At 36.5% G+C, this 12282-nt stretch overlaps 2 protein-coding genes across 5 annotated transcripts in view; both read left to right on the forward strand.

The window, feature by feature from the left end:
- Positions 1-2938, forward strand: part of LOC134820664 (prenylcysteine oxidase 1-like) — a 45631-nt gene extending 42693 nt beyond the window's left edge. Inside the window, exons 6-8 of the mRNA XM_063831172.1 lie at positions 960-1082; positions 1291-1405; positions 1573-2938. Of these exons, the coding sequence (XP_063687242.1) occupies positions 960-1082; positions 1291-1405; positions 1573-2282 (948 nt within the window). The 3' untranslated portion in view covers positions 2283-2938. The remainder of the gene's footprint in view (positions 1-959; positions 1083-1290; positions 1406-1572) is intronic.
- LOC134820663 (WD40 repeat-containing protein SMU1-like) overlaps positions 1-12282 on the forward strand; it is a 36432-nt gene that overhangs the window by 7355 nt on the left and 16795 nt on the right. The window contains exons 2-8 of one of the 4 annotated variants that reach the window (XM_063831171.1): positions 2941-3097; positions 3277-3403; positions 3652-3760; positions 3943-4042; positions 4257-4379; positions 4517-4631; positions 4837-5738. The exons of 2 other annotated variants lie outside the window; for them this stretch is intronic. In XM_063831171.1, coding sequence (XP_063687241.1) covers positions 2945-3097; positions 3277-3403; positions 3652-3760; positions 3943-4042; positions 4257-4379; positions 4517-4631; positions 4837-5543 — 1434 coding nt within the window. In that variant the 5' untranslated portion in view covers positions 2941-2944 and the 3' untranslated portion in view covers positions 5544-5738. Of the gene's footprint in view, positions 1-2940; positions 3098-3276; positions 3404-3651; positions 3761-3942; positions 4043-4256; positions 4380-4516; positions 4632-4836; positions 5739-5870; positions 5988-6271; positions 6358-12282 lie in introns of those variants that run through there. One more of the 4 variants, XM_063831168.1, reaches the window with a different exon arrangement.

Consider the following 12282-nt stretch of genomic DNA (forward strand, 5'->3'; position numbering starts at 1 on the left):
CTCATCTGTTTAAACTGGAATCACCCAGAACAGATTACTGTACTTAATAGTGGCACCTCGTAAAGGGTGTACTATGGTCATTGAAATAGGAGAGGTTATAAGTTACACGATCACTATTTCCTGAGATTATAAAAATCTCTTGCCACCAATTATGATTGACATTCTCTAAAAATTTGAAGCAAAAATATTATTCAGAACGTAAGTTATGGCGCTTTTCCATTCTAAAATAAAATAATTATCTAGATCTCAGCGAGCTGTAACAATTTTAAGAGATAAGGATGGGTAGTCTTTTATGGGCCACCCTGTATAAACTATGAAGGTTGTTTTGCATTTCGCCGTTCATTTTTGTTTATCAGTAATAAAATTGTTGATGATTGGTCATGGTCCTCATTCTCCCATGTCACTTAACAGTTAACACTGCTCTGATCTTTAGTTCAATTGTTATTTATTGAACATAGGTCGGTTTATTATTGTTTTGAATATTCCGCCTTTACTTTCAGTGCATGAAATTTAAACTTCATCGCACTTATAGTAACTTGCTATTCCTTCACAAAGATCAACGGAAACATTGAAATATTAAACATATTATAAACGGTCGTAACATATACTTCCCTGCTATTCTTGAATTCTGAGGAATACACGTGATCACTTTGCATAACTTTCATTGGCTAAGCCGAAATTTATAAACCACATAAATAGTTAATTATTAAAATCACGGGGTTTTAAGTCTGGTGACTTGAAACTTCAAAGCGAAATTATGGTAATGTATAGTGGCTATATTTAAATTACAATTCTAATATCATAATATTGAAATATTCTTGTAGGGATAATAGTCTAATCAACTAAACGGTGTCTGGTGTTAGAAAGCGAGTTCTCTGCGTGAATTATTCTGCGTTGCCGTACTCGGATATCCAGAGGATAAGTAATTATTAAATTAAAAAGTAACTAAATCTACCAAGGTGGCGTTTAAATCTACAGCTGAACTGCTGAAATCTACCTCTCCTGATTTTCTGAAGAATGCAGGGACCACTATGAGAGAGACTCTTAAAACTATGAAGGTGTCAGATCTCATCCAAAATGAGGTATTTCATCTTAACTTCTTTTTTGACAATGCACCAAGTTGCTAGGCATGAAAAAAAATGACGGACGTGAAATTCCTATTTTAATTACTTAGGATTGTGATGTTCAAGTTTCAACTTTTTAAATTATGGTGTTGGTCGAATATTGCTGTAGCACTAGCAGGTAGCTTTAATTTTTTAATCAATACAATTCTGAAACACATGCCTACAGTTAGTCTCAGCAATACTGCACACGAACTACAACCAAGGCCTAGAAGTGAACGGGTTTGTTGGGTTCATGACTGTAGCTGGAGGCTTGGTGGGATCTCTATGGAGAGTTGATGGAGGTAATCTCAATTAATATTAATTGATTTAACGTATATTTTAATATTTATAGGGATAGTTTTGACAGTTAACCGAGTCATAAATTAGGTTGAAATAATGTAGTGAAGGCTTTCTAGGCCATATTCTTAAAATAGAAAATTCTAAACTTAATAAAGAACATTATTATCAGGTAACTTTCTCCTGCCACAACATGTATTAGAGGAGAGTGGCGCGGAGTTAGTTAAAAGCAAAGTTAGGAGTATCATACCATCTGATGACAAAGAGGGTTATAATGTGACCTATAGTTCATCTGGTGACACGGAAGAGTTGGAGACAGAAGAATTTGACGCAGTGGTTCTTGCAACTCCGCTTCATAATGCTGATATAGAGCTGCCTGATGGAGTGGATGTTGCTGGAAACACTAAACCCTTCCAGAGAACACTTGCAACCTTTGTTAATGGAGTTCTAGCTCCTGTTGTTCCTGGGGAGAAAAATCCTGCAGATATTGTCACTGTCACAAGCGAAGACAAGCTTCATTTCACTTCAATCAGCTTCTTAGGATCTGCTGACAAGGACTCCAACTACAAAGTGCTTTCCAAAGAACCTCTGACAGATGACCAGATGAAGAAGCTGTTCTCCAAAGTGAACGAAGTTAAGGTTGTTGACTTGAAGGCGTATCCTAAATACTCAGTTCCTGATACCCTCCCTGACTTCGAGTTAGCTCCGGGGCTTTACTACGTTAACGCGATTGAGTCAGCTGCTTCAGCGTTGGAAATGCTCTGCATTGGCAGCAAGAATGTGGCATTGCTGGTCTACCAGAATTTAGAGAATGTCGAGAATGTAGATTCTGATACTGTGTGCCAGCACAAGGATCTGCGTAAGGCTAAAAAGGAGCTATGATGTGACTTTCACTCACCTCTTGAAGTATTTTATTTTCCAGTAGTTTTAGTTTATTTAACTTCGGTACTTGTAGCTGGTTTCTCTTGTAGTTGTATACATGCGTTGTGCATTGTTATTGTGGTTTGTTTTTATAATCAGTAATTCAGAAGGTCATTTTTAATCACTTGGTATTTCTATCATGTATATTAATCAAACATTTTTAGATTGTACAATTTACATAAAACATATATATTGGAGGGATTTATCCTCATTTTTTACTGTTGACACATTAATGTTTGTTTAGTTAAAAATTTGTATTATTGGGTTTCACAGTATGTAACATTGTATATATTAAAGAATATGATTTATAAGGTAATTTATTATTCAAATTTAGGATTATTCTCAGGAACCGCGACATTTCATTGCTTGATAAAAATTAGTTTTTCAGATAAGAATATTATATACGATTGTAAGATTAAGTTTGCATCCTACTACCAAAGTCTCTACAATCTATACATTATAATATGTAGTCATTTACTTGCTGTGAAAACGAGTGTGGGCCTAATCACGATCCTATTGGTACACCATATCATTATTTAGTATGGAGCACGTGCGATACTATTTGTAATAACTGCTCTTTCTTGATTTATGATATTATCTAATAATACTCTTTTGTTAGCATCATGTCACAATTCCAGAATATACTGTTCGTTGTTCTTGTTGTCAGTGTCAGTGTAGTGTCATCACACAAGATAGCAATAGTGGGTGGTGGAATTGGTGGCACCAGCAACGCCTTCTTTATCAGACAACTTCTCGGAGATGAAGCTGAGATTAAGGTTAGTTTCCGAGGACAGTTTCTTAGGTCGGGACGAGAGAAATTTCTCCAACTTCTTCGATTATAATCTTTGTCAGGCCGAGTATTTTATATCAAAAGCGAGGAATTTCCTCTCTTAAAGCTGTCGGCTGTTACTGCCTTACTTGTTAAGAATTTATGTACTAATTGAAAACGCGACAGATATTTGAAAGAGAAGAAGTGGGAGGGAGATTACGGGAAATGAAGATTTCAGGAAAATCTTACGACAGTGGTGGTTCCATTATTCATTCTGAAAACTTCTACGCTAAAGCTCTCACTGAAAAAGTTGGTAAGAGGTCTTATTGCTGCGAAACAAGTCCACTTAATACACAATTATAATTTATACGCATCATTATTTATTAATCATATTACGCGCACGGAATTACTAAATTTAGTCTCAAGAAAAAATGTGTTATCTTACCAATCTTAGCATCGCTCCTTTTATATATACAATATACATGTATAATATATTTTTTGTATCTTTCGAAAAGTGTGTATACCTACAAGTTTTGGAAAGATAACAAATAAAAATCACAGGACTCAAAGTGGATAATTTAGACGATGACTCAGACTCTGGTGGGGCCGGTTTTTATGACGGAACAGAGTTTGTTTTGAAACTAACTGGCTCCTATTTGGACACATTCAAGTAATTCTCACTGTTTAGCCATGTCTTTTTTTTTCTAGTTGGCCAACTTATGAATAGATTTTTAGAAAACGATAAATTTTTCCAAAAATAGATTATAATAAATAAATTAAAAATTTATATTCGAACTTTTAACATTGAAATATGACTTTATTGTATCGCCATTATCTCTATTAATATATCAGAATCCTGTGGAGATACGGTTTTGGTATAAGAGGTCTTGTAAAAGAAGGAGAGAAAATGTTGAAAAGCCTCAGACGAATCTACTGTCTACAAAATAAACAAGTGAGCTGTTTGAGGTTCTTCCTCACTCAAATTGGATATTTGGGATTCTCTCATGGCGAATTTTGTTCACTACTTTTACTATTTCATTTCGCTTATCAGGCACTGAGTCGCCCGTTATTTGATGGGTCTTTATGAGTGCCATCATCATGTAATTATTTATGATCGGTTTTATAGCAACTTTTTCAAAGATACTATCAATGTTTATTTAATTTAGGTGGCATTCAAATCTACCACTGACCTTCTCAACTCCACGTGTCCTGATTTTCTGAAGAAAGTGGGATCCACCATGAGGGATAGTCTTACGAGTCTTGGTGTGTCGGATCTCATACAAAATGAGGTATTTTATCTGGATTCTCGGTCGAAAATTAGTCTTCTTGAGTTATTCCTGAAAACAACTGTTGGACCATTATTAATATTTTATCGCGAGTTTTATTCCAAGATTTGGACAACATTTTAAATTGCCATTAATTACAGATAGTAGTGGCAACTCTTCACTCTAATTACAACCAAGACCTGAATGTGAACGGGTTTGTCGGGTTCGTGTCCCTAGCCGGAGGGTTGGTAGGATCTCTGTGGAAAGTTGCTGGAGGTAATCACAGTAGATGATTCATCATTATAATTATTATATACACACTAATTACTATGTGACATCGATTAGACGAGTTTTAGTAATTAATATCACATTACACTTCAATTAGATGTTTAATTTTTATGCCAGGTAATGCAAAGACAAGTTTATAAATGTAAAGAGCATTCCAGGAATATTTAGTATTTATTAATTGATTTGTTATCAGGTAACTTCCTTCTACCACCACGACTAGTTAAGGAGAGTGGCGCGGAGTTAGTCAAAAGCAAGGTCAAAAGTATACTACCATCTGATGACAAAAAGGGTTACACTCTGACATACGCGTCTGGTGACACGGAAGAGTTTGAGACAGAAGAATTTGACGCGGTGGTTCTTGCAACTCCGCTTCATAATGCCGATATAGAGCTACCTGATGGAGTGGATGTTTCTGGAAACACTAAACCTTTCCAGAGAACACTTGCTACCTTTGTCAATGGAGTTCTAGCTCCTATCGTGCCTGGGGTGAAAAATCCGGGAGATGTTTTAACCGTGACAAGCAAAGACAAGCTTATTTTTTCTTCTATTGGGTCCAAAGGATCTGTTGATATGGATTTCAACTACAAAGTGTTCTCCAAGTTACCCCTGACAGAAGATCAGATAAACAAACTCTTCTCAAAAGTTAACGAAATCAAGGTTGTTGACTGGATGGCGTATCCAAAATACTCAGTTCCTAACAGTCTCCCTGACTTCGAGTTAGCTCCGGGACTCTACTATATCAATGCAATAGAGTCAGCTGCTTCCGCGATTGAGATGTCTTGTATAGGGAGTAAGAATGTTGCACTGCTGCTTTATCAGTATTTAGAGAATGTGAGGAATGTGGATTCAGGTGCTGTTTGTCAGACTGAGGAGATGGAACAGTTTAAAGAGGAGCTTTGAATTTATTTTCGGTTTTAAGAAGATTTTTTCTAATAAGTTTTGCGCCATTTTTTAGATTACTTGTCTTATTGATTTGCTTATGTTTGTTTTTTTGATTAGTTATAATTTTGTCATGGTTTTTATAAGATTTTTTGAATATGTTTGAAGTAATAATAATAATTTTTAAACTCGTTTCTAGCAAGTGCTAACACTTTATTCATTGTGCTAATTTATGCTCGGATTTGAAATGTTTTAAGATAGCAACCTGTTGAATTTTAAATTCTTAATTAGTGTCTTCAAATTTAAATCCTAGTTTGAGCCGATTTGACAGTTTAATATCCACTGCAGCAATGAGTTAAGGCAGGATGAAGAAGAGTTCAGAGCCTCCAAGTATTCCTGATTTCACTGGTAGATGGGTGTTAGACCGGACCGAACTGTTGGAAGAGTACATGAAACAGAGCTTAGGTGAGACAAACTAACAAACTAACAAACTAACAAACTAACAAACTAACAAACTAACAAACTAACAAACTAACAAACTAACAAACTAACAAACTAACAAACTAACAAACTAACAAACTAACAAACTAACAAACTAAAAATCAGTTGTTAAAATTATTATAAAAAATTAAATTTATTTAACAAGACATTTATTAAAAATAATGTAATTAATAACTGAATACAGGCAAATCAACGAACTGATCATAACTTAATATAACATACTAGTTAGCACATTTTCTCCGTTACAGGGACAGATCACGTGAAACACAAGTTTCCTAAAGATATGACTGTTGTTAATGAGATTACTCAAATTGGAAACAACTTCCGACTCAAGGTAAAGTACCAACTAGTACTACTCCATTCCCACATTTCTTGCCTTACTTTTCAGTTTAGTTTTAACTTGTTTTTACCATTTGGTTTCATGTACATTTCACACCTCTTCCACCATCTGTAATTCCTTCACCGATAACGTTATTTATAGAAACATTGAAACAAGTAATATAAAATTAACGGTATAATTATTTAAACTGTAATACAACTTATATATTATATAATTTATAAGTTTATCAAATTTCAAAGTTAAAATATAATGAACAGTCAAAAACTTTTGCTGAGTACAGTTAATGTCATTCCACAATCATTCATGATCAATATCTTTTGATTAGGTAAAGATCATCTGGTAGATCGTTATCTTTTTTAACATCAGAAAATAATTTTCATGATAAACCATATAATACATATTATTGGGATACAACGTGATACATTATGATGTTATGACAGTTCTGAAGTAACTTATCTAACTGAAAAGCTCTAATAATAAATTCAATAGCAATAATTGATTTAAAGTAATATCGTGCATACAGAAATAAATATAATAAAGTATAATTCATATGATCCCAGGTGCTGTCACCCGCCGTCCGCGTCAAGGGTGTAGAAGGGGGGGGGGGGGGGTGACATCCCCTCGGCCCTCTCCCATAAAATCTGGGCAAGGGGCCAAAAAGGGCCAACTTTTTAATTAAGGTTTAAAAAATGTTCAAAGTTTTCTTGGAAACTACTTTTGTTACCCTGATCATTATGAGCCGAAAATATTTTTTTCTGTTTTCGAAGTTCGCACCTACCGTTCCCCTCGATATCCCTCGGTACATACGATTTTGGACTCGAGTGTTCCCCTTTGTAATGCGATCTCGGAAGGCAGGCCTCCCCTTCGCAATACGAGCTTGGAAGCGGGAGCTCTGCCTTCAGAGGTACGTATCGAGAATGACTCGGACCGAATTTATCTGAGTCAAAATTTTTCAAAATTTTTCTGGAAACTACTATACTTTTGTTCATGTTTCATGCTACCCTGATCATTCTGAGCCGAAAATATTTGTTCGGTTTTCTGAAGTCTGTACCTACATTCGGAAGGTTGTGGATGTGATTGGTTTCATATACTAATTATAGAAAACGTGATATTTGGCCCACAGATTTGAAGGAAAATACGCGAATTTGGTCCTCAGATTTAAAGGAAAATGCAGAATTTGATATTTGAAGTAATAATAATAATTTTAAAAGTCGTTTCTAGCAAGTGCTAACACTTTTATTCATTGTGCTAATTTATGATTTTTTTAAATAGCAGTATTCTTCTCATTCGCCACATTTCATTGCTGTTTTCCGTAATACTATATTCCTAGACATATTACATATATTCAAGTAAGAACAATGCTCGGATTTGAAAATTTTTTAAAATTTTTTATCTCAACACTTATTTTACTTCGGACATTCCAACAGCCACATTGTTACACAAGTGTGTAACCAGCCAATTACAGGAAGCCGAAGGATTCAATTATACATAGCAACCTGTTTAGTTTTAAATTTTATTAATTAATGTCTTCAAATTTAAATCCTAGATTGAGCCGATATGAAGAAGAGTCCAGAGCCTCCAAGTATTCCTGATATCTCCGACAGATGGGTGTTAGACAGGACCGAATTTATATAATAATACAGTTCTGTCCACGCGCCGTTTTGTCACCCGCCGTAATATCACCCGCCGTGATGTCACCTGCCGTAATATTACCCGCCGTAATGTCTTCCGCTGTGGTGTCCGGTTCTAACGTTAGCGCCTTTAATTTTAAATCATTGGTTGATACTCTTTCTTTAGCATCAGATTTCTCCAGGTTAGTAGATCCTATAATGTAAAAGCTTGCAAAAATAACATGATCCCAACCGTATCTTATCGGGAGTGGAGTTTGATAGAGCCCAACCTCGTCAATCCTACAAACATCTTTGTGGTGTTTAAGTTCGTCTAGAAGTTTATCCGTAAATACACACTTGCCTCGCTTGTATCCACATACGATTACTGAGCAAAACAATCTTGCCCTCGAAATTGCCTGGTACAGTAGCGCAATGGTGTAACCGGATGGTTTGCCAATCTCCATATCTGACGTGGAGATGAAAGCAGGCCATTCTGCAGACATAAAGTCCACCGGCGTTCCAATTGTTATTTTGTCTTCTTCGTTACTCCATTTCTTCAATACTGTGTCGATAACATCTAATGCGTCCTTATTTTCATTTGAATCGACTTGTATTGCTATATCCTTGTTTTCAAGACCATCTCCAGATCCTTTTAGCTTATTTAGTTCCTTGTTCAGAATCTCAGACAAAAATTTGTTTTTACTACGGTCAGTTAAGTATATAGTTGGCTTTGTTCCACGTATATAGTGGCCCGATTTTTGTTGAGGAAGGTTAACTGATTCTGTCCCTGCATAAAATTCCGTGGTGATTAAATTTTCTCTGATTACTGATAATGAGGTAGATATTTCATACGCATTCCGTAGATTTACCATTAAACGTTTGGTCACAAAGTGCCTCTTTGTACTCTTGATATCGTCTCTCAGCTGGGCGTCATTGGCATTAAGAATGGGAAGCTTAAAACCGTAGACCTGAGCGTCATCGTTAAAAATCCATATTGATGTATCTGAACGATATCTCACAATTGGAAGCAGGCCTTGTTTAATGATAGTATTATGGACGTTGCTGTGAATATGAGTGTCTTGACGCATAGCGTCGTTAAGGAACTGAAAGTCGTCTATGAAAATGTAATCGAATTCAATTAATAAACGGTCCATATTTTTAGCTAATGAGGGTTCAGCAATTGTCAGCAATATGATAGTATTGATAGATTTCAATCGGCGAAGAGATGTGAGCGTATTATTCAATTCATCGTTTTCCCATTCTATACCATTAAATGACATATGTGCACACGAAATGTCATTTTCAAGGTTGCTGAGAATCTTCATGTGACTTTTCATTATTTCACACCTATCTTCTAAAATTATCAAAAGAATTCTTCTTTCTGGTAAAGATTGAGTGATACGGACAATTTTTCCCAGCATTACGACCGTTTTGCCAGACCCAGCTGGTCCTTCAACCCACTGAAATGTTTCAGTGCTTTCGAAAACACCAAGTTGGTCAGTTGTCAAACAGCTCACATTAAGATAGTTTTTAAAGACATGTGGGGCTTCAACCATTGAAGAATTTTCAGGATAATTCCTATTTTTCATCTTATCTCTTCCCAAAGAAGCTTCATCCAGGGCTTTTCGTGTGACCAGCGACCTTTTGAGTTTATCATTTACGTCATGGATGCTTCTAGGTAAACTACATTTGAGGATATCCCATTTATTATTCTGTTTGATGGTCCACAAACCGAGAAGACAGCTATTCATCTGATCTCTAACACCTGTGTTCAACTGCGGCGAAAATAGTTCAAATTGTTGGACTATCCAGTCCAAGTTATCGAGATCGTCTCTATACAACACAGTTTCATCTGATAGGTACTGTTCACCAAGTTCTGCACTAGAAAGATTGCTAAAGACAGTGAACTCATAAACCTTCACTGAGTTGTCGATGGATTGAATTAGATTTCTCATCCTCTTCCTCTGTCGAAAAGCATCATCATAACAACTTTTAACTTTCTTTCCATGTTCTTCCTCATTATCAGTGTAAGATAATCCTTTGACCTCAAAGACAGCAACGAAGTTATCTCCGCTGATAACAAAATCGCACTCTCCTTCAGTTTGGTTCTTTTTTTTATGACACGGATGATCTTTAGGTCCTTTTTTACACTTTTTCTGGTTGCAAAGATGCTCTGGTAAGAAAGCAGAGTACTGATCATGTGTAAAATCTAACTGGTGAAGAACAATAACATTCCATTTTGACTCTATCTCCTCAAAACGTCTAAATAAAATGACTTCAGCTTCATATCCATCTTGAAGCCGTTTTTCAGAGGCAGTCATTCCCTCCAGCACATAATCCTCTGAGAGTTTGTCGATAAATTTCGAATCCGGTATCGGTGGTATCATAACCGGTCCTACAACATCACCATTCCCCTTACGATACCTGTCCAGGACTTCTTTACCAACCTTTTCCTCCAGTATCTTGCGAAGTGATGCCTGAATAAAGGTCATGCTGTTAAAAGTTTGCGTTAAAATTTAAACAGTGAGTTTCAGTCAGATATCATAGCCAAGCGTATAAAAAAAACAGTGAGACAGAATTGAGACAGAATTGGAACAAATTTGGAACACCTTTTGGGGCAGTAATTATGCCTGGACTGACTTTAAATTGATCTGGCAGTGGAGGGGCATGTTTACTGACATATTCATGCCCCCCCCCCCCCCCTAACATACTCAGAAGTGCCAAATGATCCCCTGTTTCATGAAATAAACGAAATGAACAAAAATGAACTTTACCCTAAAATCACCTGAACTGAGCTGAAACCGATCAGAATCGATTGGTATCGATACCAGAAGTGTCATTGAAAATTTTGGTGGCCCTAGCATGATCAGAAAAGACTTTGGGGGCAATGTTCCATTTTGGTTTCAGAGTAATTGAGATTCTGGAACAGAATTGAGACACATTTGGAGCAGGCTTTTGGGGCAGTAATTATGCCTGGGTTTCAACTCAGTTCAGGCGATTTTAGGGTAAAGTTCATTTTTGTTCATTTCGTTCATTTCATGAACCAGGGGATCATTTGGCACCTTTGAGTGGCTGAACATGTTAGTAAACATACCCCTCCACCATAGCAGATCGATTTTTCTTGAAGAATCTCAGCTACCTATGAATCGTAATAAAAATAAACTTAGCAATAGTTCCCAAAGACTGTTTAAATTGATCACAATTGATAAATTAGCATCGAAAATACCTGATTGTTGACAACTGTGATAGAGGGTGCAATGCCAAAATGCCTGGAAAAATGCGTATTGTAAGTGTATGTAAAACTTGCACTGGCACTACGCAACAGTACAAATTATAAAATCAATTTCGCTCAGGCCTCTCTCTCTCAAATTAATTGAACGCATTTCGGGGTTACTTTAAAAACACTCACCTAGTGTAAAGGGTATTCTTGTCTTCATGCGTAAATCTTATGTCCATATTAGGATTCACAGGCTTGAAGACCACTTCCCTCCTCAATCTCAACGCAGAGAAATGGCCATTCTCAAATCTTACCTGAGTTTATTTATAAAATAAGTGTTTGATGTTTGTTGATCTGAATGTTGTTGAACTACTATATTATAAACTTTATGCCGGTCCTTCCAAATAATAAATTCTTACCCATATCGGTAGGCTGAGAGGGGTAGTCACGATGTCGAACATTGGTATGTAAATGCCAGGCATATACGTGGACTGCAAGGGTGCTCCAGTAGCATGGGACATCACCCACCTAGGAATGTTTGGGTTAAATTTGTAATTTAAAACACAAACAGGACAATTTAGTTCAACACATGGTAATTTATAGTGGATATAGTTGTTTTCTGTAAGGCCACATCTCAAACTTACTGTTGCCCCAGCACTATGATGGGTCTTCCTATCAAATGGGACGCTGCCAGGATATGAATATCGTCCAGTGCCTGAAATAAAGTTGATAAAGTTTTACGCTGCTACACAACTAGACGGCCTCCCAAGTGTACTTTATTAAACAGACTGCCTGTCTTCTTAGTTCTTACCTGGTGGTGAGGGCCTGCTGACAAGCACCGAGCAATCACATCCTCCCAGTCCTGAGGAGACGGAGAAACCCCTTTCTGCCTCTCCGTCAGGTCTTGTATCCATGCTCTTTTCAGAAGTGCGTCTAAATGGAAAAAATGTTCAATTTAAACTTGATGCCAGTGGCCCGTCTCAGCGGTGTGGGTTTAATTAGATTAAATACTCTACAGTTGAACCTCTCAATACCGCCATTCGTGGTAAATTCCAGTGCGTATGTGATATTATTTACCTACTAGACTGTTTG

Source organism: Bolinopsis microptera, chromosome 9, assembly GCF_026151205.1.
Source record: "Bolinopsis microptera isolate Bmic1 chromosome 9, MBARI_Bmic_1.0, whole genome shotgun sequence".
Taxonomy (NCBI): domain Eukaryota; kingdom Metazoa; phylum Ctenophora; class Tentaculata; order Lobata; family Bolinopsidae; genus Bolinopsis; species Bolinopsis microptera.